This window comes from Canis aureus, unplaced genomic scaffold (assembly GCF_053574225.1).
Source record: "Canis aureus isolate CA01 unplaced genomic scaffold, VMU_Caureus_v.1.0 NW_027326405.1_RagTag, whole genome shotgun sequence".
Classification (NCBI taxonomy): domain Eukaryota; kingdom Metazoa; phylum Chordata; class Mammalia; order Carnivora; family Canidae; genus Canis; species Canis aureus.
In genome coordinates, this window is record NW_027554410.1 from 1 (window position 1) to 26,408 (window position 26,408).

Here is a 26,408-nt window from a genome sequence, read left to right on the forward strand (position 1 = left end):
CAGCAGGCGCCAAACCGCTGAGCCACCCGGGCTGCCCTGTTGTTTTTTTAATGTCAGCACTGTTTAAAAAATTGTATAGTTGACACACAAGGTTATGTTAGTTTAACATGTACAACAATGATTCATCTTCTCTGTACATTATGCTGTGCTCATCACAAGTGCAGCTGCCACCTATCAACGTAGGACATTATTACAATACCATAACTATATTCCTTGTGTTGTACTCTTGATCCCTGTGACGTCTTCACTCCCAAACTGGAAACCTGTACCTCCTACATCCCTTCACCTCTTCCCCTCCCTGCCCCAAATTGACCAGTATTTTAAAAGTATTGAGCTCTAGAACCAGGTATGGAAAGCTTGTAAAGCTGCTAATGGTATCTGTAGAATACAACTTTGATGGAATGCCGTATTTGTATAAACACTAGGAGAGACAAAAGAGCCACCGCAGTTGTACTTCAGTTGCAAGGACAGGGGGAGACATTCCAAATAGCCTAGGGTGTAGTGAAGTGTAAGGCTTCAATGGAAAAAGTTGTATTACAGTACATTCCTAATGTAATCTTGCTGCCATGCTAAGTCATCAGCAGCTTATAAAATAATACTAAATAAAAGCTGCCACAGGGGACAAAAAGTAGGTGCCAGACATGCAGACAGCAGTGATTTGGAAAAAATGAAGACTTTTTTCCTGATGTGTCCACTGTGGTCCTCAGGCTGCTCTGCTACACAGTCGCTGTGGCTGGCTGAGCAGCCAGTGTCCTGATGTGCCAGCGAGAAAAGCAAGAGCCCTGGAGGGATCCCGAATACTTAAATGTGCCGCAAACCTTGTGGCTTTAGAAGAGGTCCCACAAAGTGCAGAGGATTCAGAAGTACAGGCTCTGGTGTGTCTGCCATAGGGGAGACCCAGAGCTGATTGGTGAGCGGCGATGATGACTGCTTCCCTTGCCAACATTTAAAAGTTGGGGACTTCACGTAAAGAGTTTGGATTTCAGCCTCTTTTGAGAAGTTGAAGGCTTTGACAATACTGGGCCTGTGTTTTCACTTGGAAGCATTGGGAAACTGAGGAGCAACTTGGGCTGCCTTCATATAGGGCATGTTTTGCCTGTTGATTCACTTAGTGTGTCACTTGCATGGTCTGGCTGGACCAAGAATTTGTGATTATTGATGGGGAGTCTTTGAGACTGCATTGTGTTTCACACTTGAGCATCTTTTCATTTTGATGTTTTGACAACCATATGAGGTTGGGTGGATGTGACTTCTGTCTTTCAGATGGAATTTTTATCTAGCCTAAGATGATATGCTAGAAAAGTGGTTCAGTATTTGAAAACAGGACTTCCAGTCTAGAGATTTCCCTACTGAAACACTCTTTTTTTTTTTCTTCTTATCTTCCCCTTGAGAATCCATCCTGGCCTATATCTAACTCAGTCGAATAAATCATGGTATAACGAGCCCTGGGTCCCACATTGTCTTGTGAGCCAGTGGTTTTTTTTCTGATAATTGGGTATGCCCATAGTTTATTTATTTATTTATTTATTTTTTTACAAAATGAAGTAATTCTGTATGGAATATCATGATGGTACTGAATAAATTATGTATTGCACATTGTAGCTTTCTCTGTCATTAAAAAAAGGGGGTGGGCATTAAATGCACTTTCTCTTGGTGGATCAGTTGCATTATTTCTCTGTATGAAGAGTAGTATTTGTTTTGGTGGTTTCCAGGAAGCTATCGTGGTTATATAAAACTTTGGCAGACTTTGGAGAGAGAATCCTGCAGGCATGCTAGGAATCGACAGATGAAGGGTCTAAAGGGACCCTGACATCCCTCAGGGATTGTTACATGTTTATAGCCTTCCCAGACTTGAGATGAGAAACAAGAATGCTAATGCACCCAGAGCATACTAGACAATGTTACTCCTCATGGAGTTCTTGTGGACAAGATCATCTTCCTGGAAATGAAAAGTAAGAGATAGGGCACAATGACACTGAATCCTTTGTGAGGAGTCTGTTAACAAAATCAATGAAAGTTATTCTTCATAAAACTCAGGTACATGTAGGATTTTGTTCTGTTGTCTCGAATTTAGATAATTTTGAAAACAGAGTTTAATACCATGTCTCCCTTTTAGATTCGACTTCAAGAAATGTAAACTGCTCTATGAAAGCTTTTCCAACCAAACCAAGTCCATTAACTTGGTTTCCCATTCCATGATGGCTTTTGACACCCGCTATGCTGGGCAGAAGGCCAGTCCTGGCACGACAAACGTATTCAGCTGTATTTTTCAGCCTTCCAGGAACAGCAGCACCACCCAAGGATCCATTCAGATCGAACTGCATTTCAGGTAGTGGATCCAGATCCTGACTCTTGCCTTTCTTTATCAGAAAAACTTCCTATTGTGGTCAGTGGGCCAATGCTGTATCAGCTTTGAAACGTCACGGGACTGAGGAATCACTGAACAGATCATAGAAAATGGCTCACCAATGCAGCTCATAGTGTATTAACTTTTCATTACTATCACCATGCAGTTGCAGTAATTGGCCAAAAGATGTCTCTGTTGCCTTAAAAAAAAAAGTTGAGAGCCCAGAATCTTAAAAAAAACCTCCCTTGTAGTCTGTTCTAATAGGAAAACTGAATTGAGAAAAGAAGAAATTATTCTAGTTTAAGGGGAAAGAAGACTTTTGGTCTATGGAAATTATAGGCAGGAAGGTGGTTTTGCCTTGCATTATTGTTTTATCTGTGCAAGTCTTACCCACTTTTCCATTTAAAAGGGCTTTAGCCTCTTTGGACTAGATTATGTTTTTCTGCCTAGTATTATGCTAGGCAGTGATGTGTGTAGAATGAATGTATGTTTTGGGGTCGTACAGATCTGGGCTCAAAACCTTCATCTAACACTTTCTAGCTGTGCGCCCTAGGACAAGTTCAAGCACTTTGAGCTGCAGTTTTGTCCTCTATAAGATAGAGGAGGATGACCATACCCACCTCAAAGGGTGGAGGCAGTAATTAAACAAGTAATTCTGGCCTGCTGCTTGGCACAGGTGGCAGGTCTTATTATTATTATTATACTGATGTAGCTGGTGTTAATTTTATCATATACTACTGGCAGATTTTATGGCTAAGTGAGGATAGGCCTGAAAACTGAAAAATAAGGTTTGAGCTAAAATCCTCCAATGCAAATCCAAAAGGAGACCTTTGGAAGTAATGTTAGTTCTATTCTATTAGTGCTTAAGGTTTATCAGCTATGCTGTAAATACAAATTAGTAAATAAAGGGGCTGGGAACAGCTTCATGGGAAAAAAAAGATCATTGAGATTATTCTTGTATTCATATGCTTCAATGTACTTGACATTTCAATGTGCTGTGCAGTGGGTTCTCAGGGTTGAGATTTCTTTTAGGGAGAGGTCATGGTCACTTTCCATATGCTTTTAGGAGGTCTAGCAAAGTAGACAGACTTTTGCCTGAACTTTTTGGATGTTCAGAAATGGAAGTGCTCATTGCCTCTTACTAATTAAGCCTTTGCAGGAGCCAGGCATTGTCCCTACCTTTATACCGAAATTCTCCTGGCAAAGTGGGTGACATTTGCCCCATCTTACAGGTGCAGCAGTAGAAGCTAGGAGGGCATTGAGTACCCCCTTCAAGGTCACATGGTGAGTGAGTGAAGGGATCAGGGCTCACACTGGGGCCGCTGATCGCAGTGCCCATGCCCCTTCTGGTAGTCATCAGGTGTGGCCACTGCATGTCTGGTGATCTGACTGACCTTGGTCAGATGCTAAGCTGGCTGTGATTTGTGGTTCTTTGGTTTAAGGATAATTATCTGATCAGGAGCCTTCCATATATTTGGCCCTTCTGCAGAAACAATTTTTGGGGGGATTTGCTATGTTATTATTGATATAGTGACCTAATCTGTCAGCTAGTTGTCACACCAATCATATTTTTAATACACAAGGAGCCTTGAAATGTTACTCTGTTTATATACCAAAGGTGTATAATTTCTTGGAGTCAAATAGTAAAGTCTTACCTTGGCTCTTGTGAACAGAGGTACTATTGTGAGTGAAAGGGGGTTAACATGTTCTCTTGATTGGAACTTTTGAACGCTTTCTGTGTCTCAAGAAGAATTGCTCTTCTGTTGGGATTTTGTGTGTCAAATATAAATCACTTCACAGTGTTTAAAGGCTTGAAATATTTTCCAGAAAAGGGTATCAGACATACTTTGACTTTTCAGTTAGTGCATAACTCTGACGATCTATGTTCGAAATGGGGTGGAAAAATTTTACTGAGGGCAACATTTTTTCTCTATTACAAAAGAGTAAAGTGTTTCTGTGAAAAATGCTGTGTTTGTGTGAGGGAGACATGCTTCGTTTATGCCCTTTTTCTAGAGGCAGTGAGCCAGGTTTAGGAGAAACAAGAGACTAGAGATGCCAGACTTAAAAACATCTCAGAATCAGCTTTTCCTGAATAGGAACCCCTTTTAGGGGAGGTAACCATATATGAATAGTAGCTGGAGCTCCAGAGTCACTTTTGGGCTCACAGAACAAAGTTCAACCCAGAAAACTGTAGAAAGGTGTCCCAAGCCCACTTTCCCTTCTGCTCTACCCATCTCTGCCTACTCATAATCTGGTAGGCCGCACCAGGGTTTGAGACTAGGTTTGGGGTCCTCCTTGGGCTTTCACCTCAAATAGAGAATTTGGAGTAATACTATAAAACCAGTATTGTCTGTCTCTCTCCCCCAGCTCTACTTCCAAGGTGCTTGGGTTTATGCCCACATATAAATATCATCTTATTTTTCTTCCTTCTCAGACTAAAAGATCTGGGCTCTCTGGTTAGGTCCAGCTGGAGAATTAGTACTAGTATGTACATTTGGTGTTGGTAAAGAAGTGATCCCAGATATCAGAGAGAGAATGTTTCACTGATCTTCTTGAAATAGCCTGTAGGGAAGGCAACCGACATTTACCAAACAAAAGCCTGTTACATGCCTGGTGCTTTACTTTTTGCAGTGTTTGTATTTGCAAAATGTTCATTTTCTAAGTGAGCAGACAGGCTCAGAGAAGGTAGGTGGCTTACGCAGGATAACACAACTTGTGACTGGATTTAAGCCTGTGCTCTTTCTACTGCACCAGGTTTTCTCAGCCTCAGCAATGTTGGTGTTTTAGGTTAGACAGTTCCTTGTTGTGGGGCTGTCCTGTTCATTGCGGGATGTTTAGTAGCATCCCTGGCCTCTGCCCACGAGATGCCCATAGCAAACCATGCCCCCACCCCATGTTGTGACTGTCACATGTGTCTCCAGACGTTGCCAAAAGTCTCCTGGGGAACAAAATCATCCCTGGTTGTGAACTGCTGCATGTCACTATACTGCTTTCTTATAGCATAAAAATATGATTAGCTTTTGAAAACACACATTGAATATCTTATTAAATCAGTGTTCAGAGTTTATTGATACTCAGAGTGGTCAATTTAAAAAATTGTGGAAAAACACCTGTCTGTGCAAGTTAGTAAAATACTTTTCTCCTTTCCTGTCTTATTTTTTAAAATATCTTTTTCCTTGCAGATCTACAAAGGATTCCTCGTGTTTTACAGTAGTCCTCAACAATCTGCGAGTGTTCCTCATATTTGACTGGCTGCTGCTAGTCCATGATTTTCTTCACACTCCCAGTGATATTAAGAAACAGACTAATGTTACTCCTTCTCGCCACCGTAACTCTAGCAGCGAATCTGCTGTAGTCCCCAAAACTGTGAAAAGTGGAGTAGTTACCAAGCGGTCTTCTCTTCCCGTGTCCTCTGAAAGGCACCTTGAAGTCAAGGTCAATGTAACAGGTGAGCATATGTAGATGTGAGACATTGAGTCTCGGTCTGAATGTTAGGACTGATATGTGTCTTATTAGGATGACTCTTCTATCATCTCTGTATTTTCGTGTGAGCACTTAAACATTTGCATACAGACCAACGGACCAGCAAGTGTCACAGTTCTTGATCTCCATTTTCTGGTGTGAACTGCTGGCTCACACTCAAGGCTGCAGGGCTCTGGGTCCTCCGCTCTGCTTGCCCATGGCACATGCCCAGCTTGAGCACCGTCTGGCCAGTGGTCTTTTCCCTCAGTGTTAAATCTGGCTTCAATTTTCTGTTTGATCTATAGGGCTCCAACAGATATGCTTTACTGAGTTTTGGCAAATCTGATGTGTGAAGATCTCAGTGTTAAAGTTAAATAAGTGGGGGGATTATTTTTTTCTTTACAGAAAGAATATGTTCTTTATAAACAGATTTACTGTAGTTTTTGTTAACTAGCAAACTCTCCTAGTATATCTGTATATATTTGTGTATCTATTGTGTTTGTGATATACCCCAACTACTGCTCAGTGGTTTGGAAGAAGCTGGCTAGCACAGTGCACTTTAAATGGATTTGCTTTCAAAAGTTAGACTAAAAAAAAAAAAAAGTTCAGCCTAAACATGGTTTTTGATGAAAATGAAAAGGAAATATGCCACGTACAGGTGAGTATAAAACTGTCTGCATTTAGTAATTTCAAAAAAATCTACTTTAAATTAGTATATGTTCTTTGTAAACAACTTAAACAGCTATGCAGATGTGTCGTGCCTTCCACTGCCCGACTAACATTAGTATGTGAATCTACTTCCTGGGATTTTAAAATTTTATTTATTCATGAGAGAGAGAGAGAGAGAGAGAGAGAGAGAGAGGCAGAGACACAGGCAGAGGGAGAAGCAGGCTCCTCTCAGGGAGCCCATTGTGGGACTTGATCCCTGAACTCCAGGATCATACCCTGAGCTGAAAGCAGAGGTCAACCGCTGAGCCATCCAGGTGTCTCTTTCTGGGGATTTTAAAACAGGTCATTGCTTGGAGAAGGGATGCTTTCCTGGGCTTCTGAATATCTCATAGGCCCCCAGGAGACGTAGCTTAAAAATACATACATTCTAAAGAGAGAAGAGAAACAGCATGCCAGTCTTTTCTGTGTGTACAGTGCTCTGTTGGCTCAGCTGTGCCCGGCCAGATATAGAGAATTTGTTCAGGGTGGCAGTGAAGCAGAGTGTCGACAAACATCCTGGAGAACAAATCTTGCTGGCTGATGTCCCCAGAGTAAATGCATTGCCTCATTTGCAACAGCCTGTTTTTTCCAGCCTCCAGCCTTGGCTTGGTTGACAATGCTGTCCTTTCCAGGCACGGAGTTTGTGGTCGTTGAAGATGTGTCCTGCTTCGATACCAATGCCATTATTCTCAAAGGCACCACAGTTCTCACCTATAAGCCCCGATTTGTTGATCGCCCCTTTTCAGGGAGTTTGTTTGGCATCGAGGTAAGAAGTCTATGTGTCAATCAAAACACTGAACGATTGGCTTAAAAGAAAAGCATTTGGAAGAGAATTTTACCTCTTTAGCTTTCATTAGGGGAAATAATTGATGGAATTGGTAGACTCCAGCCCCGCCCCTCTTTGTTTGTCTTCAGATCTACCAGGTTATCCTTATGTGTGAATTCAGTCCCTCAGTGTCAGGCTGTAAACATACCAAGAGCCTAAACCTTTTTCTCTTACATCTTCCCTTCCTTAAGAAGTTCAGGGAGACCCTTCTAGTCCCCATTACAGTGTCAGGCCCCTGCTGTGCCATCAACTTTAACCGGTCTAGTCCTGGGCAAATTAGTCAGGGTAGGGAAGTGGTCCACATTTTCCCACGCCCCCTTCCCAACGTTAAGTTGTTGACTCTGAAGACCTAAGGCTTTGTGGTCACGGAAACTTGTTTATAAGAGGTGTGAAGGATTTTATGTATTGTCCTTTTAGAAATATCTAATCTGTAAAAGAATGTCTCTAGAGAGTCATGCATAACCTAACAGAGTGAGTCTCTAATAGTGCTGCTTGAGGCTCTAATTTAATCTCATAAAGGAGATACTTTGCACTAGAGTAGCCTTTGTGGCCTGAAAATTACATTATGCAATATTAAGTATAAGCTGCTCTGTTTCTTTTAAAGCTGGGGGTTGTGGAGAGGGAAGGAGAAATGAGGCAGATTATTATTTCTATCAAGTGTTCTTAATTCATTGATATCCACTAATGTTCCTCTTGTTATAATATTAGAGTCTTTCATCCAGGTTACTCATCATTTCCTTTCCCTTTATGATCGAACTTTTCATAACCCGTTCTTTCCAGTGGTATTTCAGAAGTAGAATTTATTTTCACTGTCAGCAGCCATATGGCACTTTTTTTTCCCCCCTTTTCATCAGATATAGCTAAATAAAGCCTGTAGAGATTTCACTTCTTGATTACTTGTTTCTCCCATATAAAGAAACCTTAGTTTGAGAGGAAGGGTTTACGTGCTGGTGTGATGTGAGTCGATCATGAAATTGTAGTTCATCTGCTTTGCAAACCACTCCAGTACCAGCTTTGAATGGAAAATGTTGGTGATTGATTAATGAACTGTCAGGTACAATTGGGTTTTGTGTAGCAGAAGGCCCTGAAACAAAAAAGAAAATGAAACTTTTTTTGCTCTAAAGTTTTAGAAAAACTATAGGCAAAATATTTGACATTCCTGGAAGTTCTTGTTTCTAAGGCAGCACCATTGGATCTGAATTTTAAGATCCCTCTTGTACATCATTGGGGGAGAATTTATAAAGGAAGCCAAATGAGTTGATTTTGAATATAGCATAGGAGCTTAGTTTTACATGTTTTCCAACAGCACTGGAAAATGCTCCCACCCTCCAAAAAAGGGGAAAAAAGCAAGGGAGACCAACAGGAATGCTTTCTAATGTATAGGGTTTTTTTTTCTCTCTCTTTTATTTAAATTCTAGGTAGCATACAGTGCAATATTAGTTTCAGGAGTAGAATTTGGTGGTTCATCATTCACATAGAGCACTCAGTGCTTATCACATGTGCCCTCCTTAATGCCCATCACCCATCTAGCCCATCCCCTACCCACTTCCCTCTGCAACCTTCAGTTCTCCATTGTTAAGAGTCTCTTATGGTTTGTTTCCCTTTCTCTTTAACCCCCCACCCCATATGTTCATCTGTTTTGTTTTTTAAATTCCACATATGAGTGAGATCATAAGGTATTTGTCTTTCTCTGATTGACTTATTTCTGTTAGCATAATACATTCTAGCTGCATCCATGTGATTGCAAATGGCAAGACTTCCTTCTTTTGATGGCTCAAGTAATATTCCATTGCATATACATATATACCAGATCTTCCCCATTCCATTCATCTGTCGATGGACACTTAGGCTTTCCATTGTTTGGCTATTTTTTGTTTTTAAGATTTATTTATTTTAGAGGGTGAGCAGGGGAAAGGGTGAGGGGGGAGGGAGAGACTCCTTAAACAGACTCCATGCTGAACATGGAGCCTGACTTGGGCTTCGACCCCAGAACCTGGAGACCATGACCTGAACTGAAATCAAGAGTCAGCTGCACAACCCACTGAGCCACACAGGTGCCCCTGGCTATTGTTGATAAAGCTTCTATGAACATCGGGGTGCAAATACCTCCTTGAATCTATGTTTTTTTATCCTTCGGGTAAATACTTAGTGTAATTGCTGGATCGTAGGGTAGTTCTATTTTTAACTTCTTGAGGAACCTCCATACGGTTCTCCAGAGTGGCTGTACCACTTTACATTCCCACCAACAGTGCAAGAGGGTTCCCCTTTCTCTACATCCTCACCAATACCTGTTGTTTGTTGCATTGTTAATTTTAGCCATTTTGACAGGTGTGAGATAGTATCTGGTATCACAGTTTTGATTTGCATTTCCCTGATAGATGAGTGATGTTGAGCATCTTTTCATTTGTCTGTTAGCTATTTGGACGTCTTTGGGAAAATGTCTATTCTTCTGCTCATTTCTTAACTGGATTATTTGTTTTTTGAGTCTTGAGTTTGAGAAGTTCCTTATAGATTTTGGTCTTTTGTACTATTCTTGAAGTACGATGAAAATTTGATTGTAGAATGGGAGTCTTTTCTCCCTTCTCCTCTCCCCATAAATATATTTCTTGTTGAACTTTTTATTGTAGAACATTTCAAACATATACAAATATACAGATGAATATAATGAATTCCTATATACCTGTCACCCAGCTTCAGTAATTAATATATTTATTTTCAATTATGAAAGTAACAATTATATTACATCGAATTAGGGGAGGGAAGAATTACCCATCCCTTTGTCTGGAATCTCTATTGACATTTTGGTGTGTTTCTTTTTCCTAAAGTCATGGCCTAATATTATTTTGATGGGGCTGCTTGTTCACATGATCCATGTTGTAACTGTCCTACATTCCATGTGATCTTTTTAATTGTCACTTTAATGATTACAAAAGATTCCATTGAATAGATATGATATAACCTGGATTGATCTTAAATTTTTTATTAACTATTAAATAACAAGTGATTTTCCCCCTGTATTTTGCATTATTTAAATTAGAAATTATTTAGAATTAGAAATTGTTTAAATTAGAAAACTTTGCATAAATTAAATTAGAAATAGGCTAATTTATAGAAAGAAATAGGATTATTGAATAAAGGATGTGAGATTTTTAAGCCTTTTGCCATGTGTCGGTGAGCTATCTTTTATGGAGGGGGTAGGGAGAACCACTGTCCACACTCTTAGCCATAGGCAAGAATGCCAGCCTCCCTCTTGGCAGTATTTATTTCATCAGTTATATGGGTCTTTTGATAATACGGGGCTGATTGCTACCAAGATAGTGATTTTTTTTTTCTACTGATAGTTAGACTTCTAAATCAAACATTAATTTATCCTATACTGTATTTCATTCTCTAGGTGTTTTCGTGCCGACTAGGAAATGAACATGATACAGCTCTTTCAATTGTTGATCCAGTTCAAATTCAAGTGGAACTGGTGGGGAATTCTTCTTATCAGAATAGTTCAGGATTGATGGATGCATTCAATAGTGAAGATTTCCCACCGATCTTAGAGGTAATGATGAAAAATGTGTAGACACATTGATACACTCTCAAACACTGCCCGGTGCCTGAATGACTTACCTACTCTGCTGAGCTCAACATTTTCATCACTTCAGCAAATGCAAAAGAAATACAACATTGTCTCAGTCCTAGAAAGTTGTTTCAGTCTTCTGAAGAATAAAAGACATGTTGATTGATATAATCTTGAAGTTCTGTGAAAGTTTACAGAACGCAGAATGCAACATAGGGAGGAATTTGGATTGTGGGTATAACCGAAGGTAGAGTGAGTCTAAGCGGAGGGACAGGATGTCAATGTGGGAACAGGTGCGCAGGGGTAGAGTAGTCCATGTTAGGAAGTAGCTAAGTCGGGTGGAAGGGGCCCAGCTGACATGAAACAGAGGAGGTCTTGCCAGAACAAAGTTGTGTGTAGGCAGTATGGAGGCCACAAGGTGAAGACGGGGAAGGTGAAGCCAAGCAAGGAAGGTGTAAGGATTTGTAAGGATTCTTGGGCCGAGGAGGAACAGTTAATCCGTTTGAACTGTGGGAGATTGAAAGAGAGAGAAAAGCTATGTTGATTTTTTAATCTATAAGGACAAAATAAGTAATAAACCAAGTGCCACCCCCAGACTTTCCACCAGTCACCCCAGTTTTAAGTGGTCTTGTGCTGGTGTCTTGCTAATGTCGGAGACAGGATTGGGGAAATACTAGTGTGGCACTGGACTGACTTATGGTTATGTTTGGAGAAAGAAGAGGTAATTTTTGTTGAGTGGGCAGTTGGTTTCAGAGATTTAAAAAAATTAAATGAATCAAAGCAAAATGGATTCACAGAATGCTAATAGGCGATCTCATTCCTTCTAGAGCCGTTTTCTTATTCTCTGCTTTGGTAATTAATATACTTGTAAGGAAATCATCTGACTGAAATATTCATTGCTATAGTAAATATTCTAGCTTTTTATTTTTTATTTGATGCAACTTTGTGAACATTTGACCTCATAGTAGAGATGTCTTACTTCATGACTCTTAGTGCTTAATTTTAAGATCCTCTCAGTCTTCAAAATGAAAAAAATGAATATAGTGTCTGTGGACTTCTAGAATTTGAATTGGGAACTATACATACACGTAAGAAAGAGGTATGGGTGTAAAAGTGAATGCAACTTGAAAAAACTGCTGCCTTTTCAATTTTGTTAGATTCAGTTACAAGCCCTGGATATCAGACTCTCCTACAACGATGTTCAGCTATTTCTTGCCATTGCAAAATCCATCCCAGAGCAAGCTAATGCTGCAGCGCCAGACTCAGTGGCCTTGGAGGCCAGCTCCGTTAGCAGTTACCTTCCCGGCACATCTAGAGCTGGAGAGATCAGAGAGGGGACAAGACATACCTTAGATCCTGTCTTGGGTAGGTGTGGAACTATGAAACCTACTCAGGTTGCCTAATAGCTCCCCTTCTGGTTAACTGTTAAGATTTTCTTTTGCACAATTAAATTGTTCAGAGTATAATTGTATGTCATTAAGTGTAATTATAAGTATGATGCTGTAATTTTTAAAAATTTAAGAACAAATACAACACCCCAAACTGATGGCTCTAGCCTACACTAGTTTTCCTTTTACCATTTCTTCCAGAGTTCTATGAATAATGCTAAAGTTGTTTTAAACTTGAGTTTTCTGCCAGTGTAATGTGAATAACACTAAATTTCAGTTTTCAGCTTTTATAAACACAATCAGTATTGGGAAAAGATTCTTAAAAAATTCAGTGTACACTTTGGTATGTCTCCAGATAGGAGCCCATTTTTGTCTAGAGAAATGTTTTAGCCAGCAGTTTCTGAATTTCTTTTCTTTTTTCTTCAGTTACGCAGTGGACTAACTTATGTAAACTTACTTATAAAAATTATGTACGTTTTTTTCTAGAGTTACAGCTGGCTAGACTGCAGGAACTGGGATTCAGCATGGATGATTGTCGCAAAGCCCTTTTGGTGTGCCAAGGTAATTTGCACAAGGGTTTCCTTGACTTGTTGTCTATCTTGATGATAGGCTTGCTTCTCATATGCCGCCCCCACCCCCACCCAACCCGCTCCCACAAGTTGACTGAGAACCGGACTGTGTTTTGAAGGCCCTCTGTGGTTGTCTGTGGGCTGAACATGATCTTGGACTGGGCATAATAACAAGCAGCGGTATTTCATAGTGGATGATAATGGGGCCCTGGGGCCGATGCTGGGGTTCAGGTCTTTGCTGCTTTTTGATTACTTATTAGTGACTTGGGCAAGTCACTTAGCCTCTCTGTACCAGTGCTTCCTTATCTGGAAAAAGAGAATGAGAGGACTTCCCCTGGAGGTTTGATATAAATAGGCACTATAGACAAAGCACTTAGGCAAAGTGCCTGGCACACAGCAGGTGCTTTATGCTGTTAGCCAGTGTTCGGGGGTAGTGGTAGTGGTGGTGATACTGGTAGTTGTGCCCACTGAGCTCCCATATGCCTCAGCCTGAGTTTCCTGATTGAATCTTTGTAGCCCTTAAAGGTGGGCATTATTGTCCCAGCTCCAGGTAAGGAAACTGGCGCACATAGGTTAAGTAAACTGATCTGAGATCCCCCATTAGTGAGAGGCTAAGATGGGCTGAAAGCCAAGTCTGCCGCTGTTCTCTCTGCTGCAGAGTACCCCCTTTCCGCCTCCCTCCATATTGCCCTTTCTCTTAAAACAGGAAGATAGAGCAAAAGCTGTGTCATTTCTAGTCTGCGCTTGCATGTACATTTCTCTACCTCTTTACATACTATGTAAATCCATACATATAAAGACACATGTACATATAATATTGTGTGTATGTTGGCAGATTATACTGCAAATACAATTTTATAACCTCTTTTACAGTACAATTTTGTTGAATTATAATTACAATACCAGAGTCTTCCCATGTCGTTAAAATTGTTTATAAATACTGAATTGTTTTATATTGACCTAATGATTTAACTATTCTTTGTTTTTCATTCATTAAATATTATACACTATTCTGTAACAAATATTTTCTGGTACGAACTTCTGTCTGTATCTTTTAGAATTTCCTTGGTGGAGGGCAGCCTGGTGGCTCAGTGGTTTAGCGCCACCTTTGGCCCAGGGCCTGATCCTGAAGACCCAGGATTGAGTCCCACGTCAGGCTCCCTGCATGGAGCCTGCTTCTCCCTCTGCCTGTGTCTCTGCCTCTCTCTCTCTCTGTGTTTCTCATGAATAAATAAAGTATTAAAAAAAAAAAAATTTCCTTGATGGCCAGACCTAGTAGTATAAATATTGGCTCAAAGGGTATAGATAGATTTTTTAGACTTTTTACTCAACTTGGCAGATCTTCTAAAATGTTGTACCAGGTCAAACTCTAACCAGTTATGTGTGAAAATACTAGTCCTATCACACAGTTGTTCACATTAACTATTACCTTTTTCCTTCTGGAAAAAAAGAAAGGCGGATCTAGTTATCTTGCATTCCTTAGCTTTGTTTTTACCTAGGTGTCACTGTTAGTTTAATTATCTCAATACCCCATGGTGTTTACATTTTCTATTCTTTTATCTCTTTAACACAACATTTCTTTTTAATTTCTAAGAGCTTTTATGGTTTTTGTTAATTTTTATTTCTTTAGTACTTCTTAAGTCATTCCATTAGTCACAAAAATGATAACAAGAACTAAAGTTAGTAGAGCCTCTATATGTTCCAGGCTCTGCTTGTAGGAGAACTTTACTTGTACTTGTCTGTTTCCTCCTTGTGGCAGCCCTGTGAGTGCATGCTGTCAGGCATAGAGGCACTGTGTAAATTGCTCAAGATCCAACATCTTCTAGGTGCTGGAATCAGAAGCCACACCATCTTTCTCTAGAGCCTGTGCCCTTAACCATTTACCCCTGTGCGGTGCACTGGATTCTGGTAATTTATAAATATGGGATTGCATTGTTTTCCTTTGCTTTTTTAGCTTTAGCAGTCTGGTAGTGTTCAGGGGACTATTATTTTAACTGTTGTATATTACACACATGCACTTCTCATTGCTGTCTGTTCTCAAGGAATTTGTGACCAGTTGAGAAGAGGAAGTATGTACAGATTAAGACATTTGAGAACAGTCACAAAGTAGCACATCAGTACGTACAAAGTACAAAACTACACAGCAACAATTACATACTTCCCTACTCAGTGACATCTAGAATTTGGACCCTATCTTCTCCTCTCCTCTCCTTCGTCAGATGTCATACTAGTGGAGGGATGGCTCCTGGAGGCATTTTGAACTAAATCATGAAGGATGGTGAACTTGAGTGGAATGTGTGTGCAAGGGGTCTTCATTCTTTTTGCTTAGAAGTAGACTTCCTATATGATGCCAGGTTTTTTCTTCTTTTTTAAGTTTAAGAGTACATCTGGGAGCAGGGTTCTCTTGGGCTGTCCAGTAGGTCCCTTAACACTTTATTTCCCCTATGAGCTGCTTCAGTGTCTGTAAAAACTGGCTGAACTGATCACCTTTAAATTTTCTTGAAGGCCAACTGAAAAAGGCGGCAAGTTGGTTGTTTAAGAATGCCGAACCTCTGAAATCTCTTTCTCTGGGTACGAGTGGCCGCGAGAGCCAGGGGCCTATGGCGGCGCGGCTCATTTCTGGAGTGGAGGTGAAAGCCGAAAGCGTGTGCATCTGCTTCATCGACGACTGCATGGATTGTGACGTCCCTCTGGCTGAGCTCACCTTTTCCCGTGAGTGTTTTCCGAATGTTCACATTCATCTTGAAGATTTGCGGTTATTGCCGAGTTATTTGGGGGCCCGTCTTCTTTTTCTTCTTTTTCATTTTTCTTTTGGGTGTGTGTGTGTGTGTGTGATGTTCATGCTCCCCACTTAGTAGTACTATGGGTGAAATTTAGTTAATTGTTTTACATATGTTTTTCATTATTTGTATTTTAAAGAAATGTCTATGTATTTGCCATATGTGGCCTTCAGCCTCCAGTTTGGAAATAATAGACATTGTCATTGATGAAATTTCTGTTATATTAACAGCTCTAGCTAAATAATTCCTGATGTCTCCTTTTTGTTTATCTTTGTATGTATCTAAAGACTGTAATGAGTCCTGTTATTAGAGGTGTTTAAAAGATAAGCTCAGAAAATGCTCTGCTCTATGTTTGAAAAGGAAGTGCACAGAATCTTAGACTGTTCACCTCAGAGAGCTGTCCGTAAGGGCCCTGAGAGCCGTCCGTCAGTAGTGGGGCAAGAGGACGAGGACCTCTCCCTCAGCCATGTCATCACAGGCAGTGTTAGATGGGGCTTCTGTGGAGAGTACAGGAAATCTCACCACTGGGTTCACTTTCAATTTTCCACTTTTTCAACCTTGCTGGCCTCTTTTTACTTCAAGGAAAGATCTGTCCTGGGGATTAAGTTTGACCTTCTGTCCACGGGAGAAGCTTCCTGTTCCCTGTGCTTCAAGCCCCACAAGGGCCACTTGATTGAGAGTAATAGCTGGAATTTTGCCCGAGTGTCTTCTGCAGGGAATAATTACTTCTTATTTTTCTATGGTAACCTTAAAATTTTGAGCTAATATTCCTCAGGACATAACTGCTCTTACCAGCCTGCCTCCTGATTTTCAGATATTCAGGGCAAAATATGTTTTTTTATGTTCCTGCACACTTCAGATGCACCGAGGTGCCTGGGTGCCGGGGCTGGGCTGGGAAGGGAAGGAGGCAGAGGAGGCCTTTGCCTCAGGCACGACATGGAAAGGGGTGCCAAGAGACTCAGGAATGAAGACAAATAACACTTTAACACAGTGTTGTTTTGTTTTTTTTTTTTTTTTAAATCACAGTTCATGGAGAAAACCCATGATGAACAAAATATCAAAATTTTGTGTGCTTTCCTATGAGGTCATTAGTATCAGGTAGGATTAGTGTCTGTCTCTTTGCTGAGACTTAATCCAAGAAAGAAAGTTCTGGTTGTTCTTGCCTGGCAGCTGCTATAACATATGCTTCCTTTGCAGGTCTGACTTTTCTGCAGCATGTAAGAACTAGCCCTGAAGGGTACGCCCACTTCACCCTCTCCGGAGATTATTACAACCGTGCCCTGTCAGGTCAGTACCTAACATAAGTGATCGTGGGATTTAAAACCCACACTTTAATTATTTGCCTGGGTCTACCTCTACATAAATTTTGCATGAGGGGAGGGAGGCGGGGCCAGGCAGGGAAAGGTGAAACACAAGTGACTGCATAGGCACAAAAGATACAGATTTTTTTTTCCCCTAACATATCTGATATGTTGCAACTGAGTTATTTAAAAACAAGTTTTCCTAGTTAGTTCTTTTCAGTGCTAGAGTTTGGGTCATTCTAGAACATGAGATTGCTCAGGAGCAAAGAATCATTTGGCCCTGACAGAAGCTAAATTTCAAGGGAGATTTCTGCCCATAAGCATTTTAAACTTCAAGCCTCCTTCCTCCTTGCTGGACCTGTTTCATTAAAAGCATACTGAATCAGTGATAATGTACAACCTGCCATGCCCTACTCGCTCAAGCAAAATACAGTTGATCAGAGCAGGTGATTATGGAATCTGGATAATAATGCAAAAACGTTTTCAGGTTTCTTTCCTTCCACTGGAAGGATCAAGGTAAGGGCCCATACACACGGACATTCAGGAGGCATCATAAACCAGGGCTGAGCAGTTTGAGTGTGAACTTTGCCTTAAGATATTTCTTAGTAGGTGTGGACAGAATAGAGCCATACGGCCTGAGGCTTAGACCCCAGAGTGACTGCTCCCTCTGATTTCAGTGGAGAATGAAGTGTCATCAGTTGTGCTGCTGCAGATGGTTCTAGAGTGTATGTTAGTTAGCATTTTTTTAACTGTTGAACATGTTTAACTTGAGAATACTGACCGAAGTCTTACTAGTTGAGGGAGACTCTTATGGGGCATATGGAAGCCATTTTTCTGAGAATCATTCATTTTCCCAGAGCAAATCTTACTTTTAAAGTCCTATGAACACTTTTAGGTCACTAAAGGTCAAGTAGTGCGAAGGGACGAATGTATCTACTTATTGCTACATATTGGGTTGGATTTCTGTTGGTCAAGAGGCTGATCTGTGACTGATGGAGTATTATAGTTAGAAAACTTAAAAATGAACTGTCTTGAAAAGTTGAGTCTTTAAAACCATGGAGAGGTACCATTTTTCTCACCTAGCACGCTGGCAGAAATTAAGTGTGACTCTACTATGAGCCACAGAACTCTAACTGCTTGCCATTAGAACTGTAAGTTGGTACAAGCACTTTGGAAAACAATCTGATGTGCAGCAGGGTTAAGTATAAGCATACTCCACAGCCCAGCAGTATACTTCTAGGTCTGTACCCCAGAGGATCCCAAGCCCCCGTGGTAGTATTCTTCCTATAGCTATAAATCTGTAGGCTCAAGGGAATATTTCACAGAAGTAGAATGAATACAGATTGTGGTGTGGTCATAAGCAGATTACAATTCACTGGGGAAAATAAATGTGCCACAGCTATGTGGCAGCGATACGAGTGAGTCTCAGAGGCACGTGGTCGGGCAAAAATAGAAACTTGCAGAAGAAAAAAAAAAAGAAACTTGCAGAAGAACATGTATGGCAGGATTCCATTTACATAAAGATCCCCCATAGGACAGACTCACCACTATGTTCTGGAGACACGCATGTATCTGTGTGGTAAAACTATAAAAAAAGAGCAAGGAAATGAATAAAACTCCAAACTAATGTTTACTTGGAGTTGGGTGGAAGAGGGTTGGTGGGAAGGGAGCTGACATGGGAGAGTGGCACTCAGGGACTTCAGAGGAACTAAGGATTTTCTATTTCTTAAGCTGAATAGTGGCTACATGAGTGCTTGTAGTAATTTTATTCTTTAAACCATACATATGTGTTGTTTTCATTCTTTTTTGTACACAGGATATTTGAAGATTAGAAACTTGAAAAACTTAAGTGAATGAATTTCCAATTATGCTCTACCTATTTATTCAACCAGTGGGTTCTTAACATAAGCAGGAGAATCAAATTTAATGGAATTTAATGGTTACTTCAGCCACTGAGAGCACTTTTCCATCCTGAGTCTGAGACTCCTTTTTCTATTTTGAGTGGATCAAAAGCAGGTCCTCCCTGCTCTTTAATAGCGAGGGTATATATCCTCTGTGCCTTTCTTCCTCCCACCTTGGAGACCCTGGGGCATGTGTCTGTCCTTCCACTCACATCCTCTAGACAGCACAGACATCTGTGGGGTGACCTGTAGCTAAAGATGGTGCTTTCGCTGTGAATCACGTTGGAAATAGAAAGCTATTAAGCCAGAGTTTGTCCTTGCTGAGCATTTGTGAACAGCGTTCCCCTCTAAACTCTTGATATCTGCCTAACAGATGTCTTCCTTCCTGTGTTCTTGTAGGCTGGGAGCCATTTATCGAGCCATGGCCATGCTCTGTATCCTGGCAACAACAGGCAGCTAGTCGCCTCCACCCTCCCCGACTGAAGCTGGAAGCCAAGGCCAAACCCCGCTTGGATATCAACATCACTTCTGTACTGATTGGTGAGTGGAAAGTTGTGTCTAGAAGACTGATACCTTTCTGTACTGCAGTCTTTTGTCTAGAAGACTGTTGACCCTGGTTTAGCAGATATCTGAGCCCACATTGGACATCACCCATTCACCGGGGCTGCTCTCCTGATAAACCCCAGCCTAGCTCATGGTTCTTTTCATCCCATTGCTCCAGAGTTGGCATCTTGTATTAATGCTGTTAGTGATCAACCAAGAGCTGAGACTGTTGGGAAACATAACTCTCTCTCTGTTTGGGATGAATCTTCTCCCTGATGATGCTTGGTCACAGGTTTTTCTTAAATATCTGAGAAGTGAGTATAGATTCCCTTCTTTCAGGCTACTCCTACACAGAATAATTCTTAAAAGGTATAATTTTGACCTTGTCTTTACAGTAGGATAAATTGCCTGTACTATTTCCTATCAAGTCATCATGTTGACCTGACTCTGAAAATCACTGGGTTGAAGGGTTGCCAAGCTAATGGTGTGTGTTCTTAATGTTTTTTGAAAACACTGAAACGTACATTCCTGGATTCACTGTAGTGAGTCGGAACCACTCTGTGCTTGTATTTATATCATCTAAGAGAAAAGTAACATTCTCATAACAGTCAGGTGTTGCCTGCCTTTGCTGTGAAAACCCACTCTATTTGAATCATTGATCTACATGGTCTGATTTTTGGTAATACTGGGTTATCTGAGTGATAACACTACTGCAAATCTGTGAACTTTCTTTAGTGGATGTGATTGAGGCTCATAGGATATCCATTGGCTTATTTTGTGTCATAATAAGATGCAGAAAACGTATAGTGAAATGAGATGGTAAGTTTATTGATTCCAAAGTTTTATTTTTTTTTTTCGTTTTATTTTTTTTTATTTTTTTAATTTTTATTTATGATAGTCACAGAGAGAGAGAGAGAGAGAGAGAGAGAGGCAGGCAGAGACACAGGCAGAGGGAGAAGCAGGCTCCATGCACCGGGAGCCCGACGTGGGATTCGATCCTGGGTCTCCAGGATCGCGCCCTGGGCCAAAGGCAGGCGCCAAACCGCTGCGCCACCCAGGGATCCCTGATTCCAAAGTTTTAAAACCACTGTTTGACATTAACGGATTTCATTCATTAAATTTGCCCAATTAACCTCATGATCGTTCTGTACTGTATTATTTTGATACTATGTTATTTCTTATATAATGTGTTCATCTGGAAATTTAGATAAAGTTTAGCATAGCTTTTTGGAAAGCTGTAATAAACAAGACCTTAAAAGAGGTTTATTGATATTTCTGATGAGCATCTATTTAAAAATGTCTTCCAAAAAAAAAAAAAAAAAGAAAATGTCTTCCAAAAGGCATTCTTTTCTGTAGTAAAGCTGTTTTTTTTTAAAATCTCCAATTCCTTATTTCTTTCTTTTTTCTTTTTGAAAGATTTTGTTTATTTATTCATGAGAGAGAGGCAGAGACACAGGCAGAGGGAGAAGCAGGCTCCATGTGGGACTTGATTCCGGATCCCAGATCACGCCCTGAGCCAAAGGTAGACGTTTAACTGCTGAGCTCCCCAGGTGTCCCGTCCAATTCCCTATTCCTAATGCTGTGCTGAAACCCAGAAATATTACTGTGACCCCTTAGCGTTTAAATAAGTCTTACATATAGCCAACTATTGGAACCGCAAACTGGAGATCAACAAGTTTTGTTCTACAAAGTATCTTACCTTAACTAGTAGAAAAGGTCTTTCTCCAGGGATGGTGCATCAATTATTTTGTTAACCTGCCCTTCCCATTATATTTCCCTTCTAAAAATAGTAGAACCACTCCTGGAGAACTGTCCACTGGATTTCCGCTTCCTGAGATATTCGTAGTCTTTTTTTTTTTTTTTTTTTTAAGATTTTATTTATTTATTCATGAGAGACACAGAGAGGCAGAGACACAGGCAGAGGGAGAAGCAGGCTCCATGCAGGGAGCCGGATGTGGGACTCGATCATGGGACTCCAAGATCACACCTTGGTCCAAAAGCAGGCTCTAAACCGCTGAGCCACCCAGGGATCCCTGATATTGGTAGTCTTTAATAGCCTCCTCACTGGTTTTTCTGTCTTGAAACTCTGCCCCCTTAGCATAGCATAGCATAGCATAACATAGCAAACCCTTCACAAACTACTTCCCTTTTCTAGACTGCTTTGCTGTGTCCCTATCCCAGTATGTTGGGCCAGAGTCACACTACATTATTCATTGTTCCCTAAAAGGGCTATGTACTTTCATGTCTTTAAAATCTTTGCATATGCTGTTCTCTTGGCCTGGAATGTCCCCGTATCCCTAATCCCATTGGTAAACTTTTGATCTCTAACCTCTGCTCATTCCTCTCGACCCAGAACAAAAGTCCCCATATCTCGGAAGATTCCCGTGGACCTTGGTGTGGACTCTCCCACTTCTGTCAAAGCAGAATAAATCTTCCCCTGTTCTGTGCTCCCGTAGAATTTTATTTATGTCTTTATTTTAGCTCCTTCCACTTTATGGTTTTGTGGTGATAGTTGTTTGGCTAACATTGATTTCTTTCAGTGGAGCATGAGTTCTCCAGGGGACAGACTTTCTGAGAACCTAGCATAGAGCCGAGCACGCAGTAAGGCATTCAACAAAAGCTTGTTTTGCTGAATTGAAATTATTTGACTCAAACCCTCAATCTTTTCTATTTCCGTTCTTAATATCTTTGGGGAATTCTTTCTAGACCAGTATGTAAGTACCAAGGAATCGTGGATGGCAGATTACTGTAAACAGGACAAGGAAATAGATTCAACCTCAGCAGAAGACTGGATGGGCTCTTCAGTGGATCCTCCATGCTTTGGACAAAGTAAGATTTTTCTCTACAAATGTCTGACTAAATCACAGTTGACCAACACAGCCATGTTTCATTGAGAAATCCAAATAGAATCATCATTTTCTGTGAAAACAAAACAAAACAAAAAGCAACCTGTAGGATATTCTGTCTTGTGTAGTTCTATTCTAATCTTTGCAGGAGACACTTTTCTGGCACAAGGTACTGAACTTTTAATATGGGCTCTAATTCCCCCTTTGTGGGAGAGAAAAGATCTGCGATAGTTTTCTAAATTCTAGTAACATTGCATACGAGCTGGTACTTCTGAAACACAGCAAGATCAGCCACTGGTTGGTGTGTTTAACTTGGCAAAACTTCCCAGTTGATTTGGACTTTCTGATTGGATATTACAAACTGTCTTTTCAGCTTTCTAAATCTAGAGGTGCAGAGTGTGGATATATTCTTGAAGGGAGGACCGGCAGGAGCCCATATGGAAGAAATTGTTAAAAGGAGGGCTCCGTATTGTTCATAAAGCAGAAAAGAATTGAATGCCCAGCCTTTTGAAGAATGAGCAGTCCGTTTGTTCTCTCTTAACGATGTTTTCTTTCCTTATTTAATGCCCTACCATGGAGCTCTGATTTCCTTAGAGCAGGGGGTACTGTGGCGGCTAACCATGTGGCCCTTCATTTCTCCACAAGCCATTGTCCTCCAAATTCAACTCAGCCTAGCTCTGTCCGGGTGGTTTCTTTGGGGAGTCTTGGCTGGACTTCACATAGCTCACAAATGCTTAAATATTCCCTCTGGTCTGCAAACATGTCACGGGAAGATGGATTTTCTGAGTTTATGAAGTATTTGAACTGGTGCGTCTGTCCTCAGGGTGTAGAAGTGGACCGTCTGCCTTGCACTTCCAGAAGGAGGACAAGGAAATGTCAGCTACGTTTGTTCTCTGTATTCCCAGGCCGTTGCTTCTGAGTCTCCAGGTCATTGCTCAGGAGCCAGGGCTTTTCAGATATCATCAGCTTCAATTCTGGCTCCTCCTCTAACCTTCCCAATTTGTGTGTTAAAAGAATGTACAGTCTACCCAGAAGACTCTGTATAACCTTTGTAATATGCAGTGTGTCCTAGAGAGTATGTTGCATACAAGGGGATTGAGATACAGACTCAGTGTAAACATAAGGAAGGCCTAATCTTCAGGATTCTGCTGAAGGATTTTCTTTGTCTCCACCCCTCCACCTTTAAAAAAAAAAATTTTCTCCTCTTTCTTTGTAGTTAATAAGCTGCCTTATCTGTGTTGAATGCCAATACCAAATTAAAGCTGGATTTTTATTTACCTATAGATTTTTATGGTTACCTAGGCTGCAGGGGTATATCTTTTAAATTAGACATAAGTGAATATACCTGAATTTCCAAATCTCCTTTCCTGTTGAATGTTCCTGGGCAACACCACATGTGACAGATGAGATTGTATTCTTTTAACAGGTCTACTAAATTAACTGTGGGGAATTTGTTTCGAAAGTCAGTAGACTTGCACCTTGTTGAACCGATCACATCTTTCAGTTCCTGTTGATGAACATTTAGTTACAGTCCCCACAAATTTGTGCATTTCATTCAGGCCAGCTTCAAAATGATCCCTTGAAAGAGAGATTCTTTTTTTTTTTTTTGAGAGGCAGGCTCCCTGCAGGGAGCCCGATGTGGGACTCTATCCCAGGACCCAGGGTCACGCCCTGAGCCGGAGGCAGACGTTCAACCGCTGGGTGGCACAGCACCTTAGAAAGTTCAGTAGTTTTGTACTCAAAGGACATTTAATGGAAATACCAAATGTAAGTGTTCTAAAAACTTCCATGTTTAATTTATAATCTAAGTAATACTATGAGGTAACCCCTTGGTGGAGACTGTTTAAACTTGGAATGCACATTGACTCTTTCCCTTGAAATTTCGAAACCTCTGGGGGATTAGCATTCTGCTGCCACTGCCTTTCCAAATTGGGATGGAGCCACTGCCACCCTCGTCTGTGCTGGTCGGTCTTGGTAACTTTTCCATGCCATTTAAGAGCATACATACTTTAAGTGAAAAGTCCTCAAAAGGCTTGTCATTTCTGTTAAAGAGAATCTTGACGATGTTTTCTTTCCCTAGTCCAGAAAAACAGGAGCATGCTACTGTGACACATCCTCCACAGTAAAAGCCAGCATAAAAATATCTTGCTCACTTTGTCAATACTTTCTTAGCTCTTAGCAATCAGTGAAGGGAACGATCCTGTAACTGCATGATGCTCGCTATTTTTATAATGTACTCTTTTTGTGCTTATGTTTTGGAAGTGGGTCTTCTTATTCGCTTTATTTATTCTTACCCTCTAACTTTGTCTTTCCTGTCTACCAGGCCTCCCCCTTGTCTACCTTAGAACTAGGAGTACAGCCAGTCTGACTAACCTAGAGCACCAGATCTATGCTAGAGGTACAGTATAGCCAAGCGAGGGCTTGTTTTATTTTCCTATTTGAAGAACTGCCTTGTACACTAAATTTCTGTGAATGGGAGCTGAATGGGATATCCCAGGTTTGAGTACTCTGCTTTATTTTTTTTTTAATTTATTTTATTTTATTTATTTATGATAGTCACATAGAGAGAGAGAGAGGCAGAGACATAGGCAGAGGGAGAAGCACGCTCCATGCACCGGGAGCCTGACGTGGGATTTGATCCCGGGTCTCCAGGATCGCGCCCTGGGCCAAAGGCAGGCGCCAAACCGCTGCGCCACCCAGGGATCTAGTACTCTGCTTTAATAGCAAGGAAGACCACTTCAGACTGATGAATAGAGTGACACCTTTTATCAGGAGCAGGTGATGTGCGTCTTCCCTCTCTCCTAACTCTCCACGCTGTGGAATCAACTCCATGGTATATGGTGCAGAAATACCCAGTGTCTGGGGTGATTTCTCTTTTTGAAAAATAAGAAAATGGAGGAAAGCCACCCTCCCTCAGGCAGTGCTGCAGGTCTTTGTTTATAGAATCCTTAGTGAACATTTATTCTTACAGCGATGCAAGGGGCTCTGTGGAGTAGAAGCTGCCGTGACCAGGAATTGAGCTAAGAAAAAATTTACCAGTAAATATTTGCAAAGACACAAACCTTGGTTTCTTTAGCTATAAATTGAAGTGCTTCAGAGATAGGAAATGAAATGTGCCTCATTTCTGTCTCTGACCCTTTAAGTTTCCAAGAATTTGACTAAGAAGTCAATATGATAGAGAACACCTTAAACCTCCAGGAATGGGAATCCCACGATGTTCATTCCTTCACTTGTTTGAAGGAGTGTGATTTAATCGGAATGATTTATGTCTGTACTTGGCAAACACCAGGTCCTGCCAGGGTCATGATATATTGTGTAAAAAAGACCGTTTGAGCTTCCTCTACCAGGAGTTTGGAACAGGGATGTTCATACATGGAGGCAGTACAAGGGTCTTTCCTGCAAGGTTTTACCAAGATGGATGTGGAGGGGGAGGGTTCACAAAGGAAGCCTGTGATCCCATCTTCATTTATTAATAGATTTAGACGCTCAGCTTTTCTGCATCTGTTATTTAATCTTTCAGGCTAAGTAGCCTGGGCGCCTTCCTGATGAGGGAGACGGAGTAATTTGCCTTTGTTCACATGACCAGCTGGTAGCAGGCCTGGGACTTTAATCTGTTTCTTATGATTTACAAACCAGGTCCTTTCTGATAGACTGGACGCTTACATGGCGTGGAGACCTGCACTGTTTATAAGGGCCACATTGCTCTGTGAAACCAGCCCAGCAGGGTAGCAATTCCCTCAGCTGTCTGAAACCCAAGTTGGACTTGAGGAGCCCTCTATTCTCTTGGCCTATCAAGGAATGAGGTCTGCTCACTAGAGGCAGATTTTCTGGGGCCACCAGGGAATACTGCTCTCTTGGATGGACTTGGGAATGTTGTTCCCTGGTGCTGTGCCAAAGACAAGTATGCAGTTGACTCGGGCTCCAGTGTGGGAGATGTCGGATTTGTCCCCTGGTGTCGGGTTTGGATTCGTGAGCACTGCATGTTAGTTATTCTCAGAGGCGCGCGCTGCTGCGGTCTGTGCTGGTGGGTGTGATCAACCCACGAAGCTTGGGGACCTAAGCAGTGTGCTGACCCCGGCTGCTTCATTCCAGAGTGACATACTTGTGACTGTCTTTATATGGACGCCTAGCACTTTCTCCTGTATTGCAGTGTGATCAAAGCAATTTGC

General features: G+C 41.1%; 1 protein-coding gene across 1 annotated transcript in view; it reads left to right on the top strand.

Moving 5' to 3' along the window:
* The first annotated feature begins 2,104 nt into the window (after nt 1-2,104).
* Nucleotides 2,105-26,408, top strand: part of LOC144309444 (intermembrane lipid transfer protein VPS13D-like) — a 192,002-nt gene continuing 167,698 nt past the window's right edge. Inside the window, exons 1-11 of the mRNA XM_077890491.1 lie at nt 2,105-2,329; nt 5,530-5,795; nt 7,150-7,283; nt 10,738-10,893; nt 12,069-12,276; nt 12,786-12,860; nt 15,374-15,580; nt 16,846-16,935; nt 19,250-19,390; nt 22,100-22,222; nt 24,563-24,637. Of these exons, the coding sequence (XP_077746617.1) occupies nt 2,196-2,329; nt 5,530-5,795; nt 7,150-7,283; nt 10,738-10,893; nt 12,069-12,276; nt 12,786-12,860; nt 15,374-15,580; nt 16,846-16,935; nt 19,250-19,390; nt 22,100-22,222; nt 24,563-24,637 (1,609 nt within the window). The 5' untranslated portion in view covers nt 2,105-2,195. The remainder of the gene's footprint in view (nt 2,330-5,529; nt 5,796-7,149; nt 7,284-10,737; nt 10,894-12,068; nt 12,277-12,785; nt 12,861-15,373; nt 15,581-16,845; nt 16,936-19,249; nt 19,391-22,099; nt 22,223-24,562; nt 24,638-26,408) is intronic.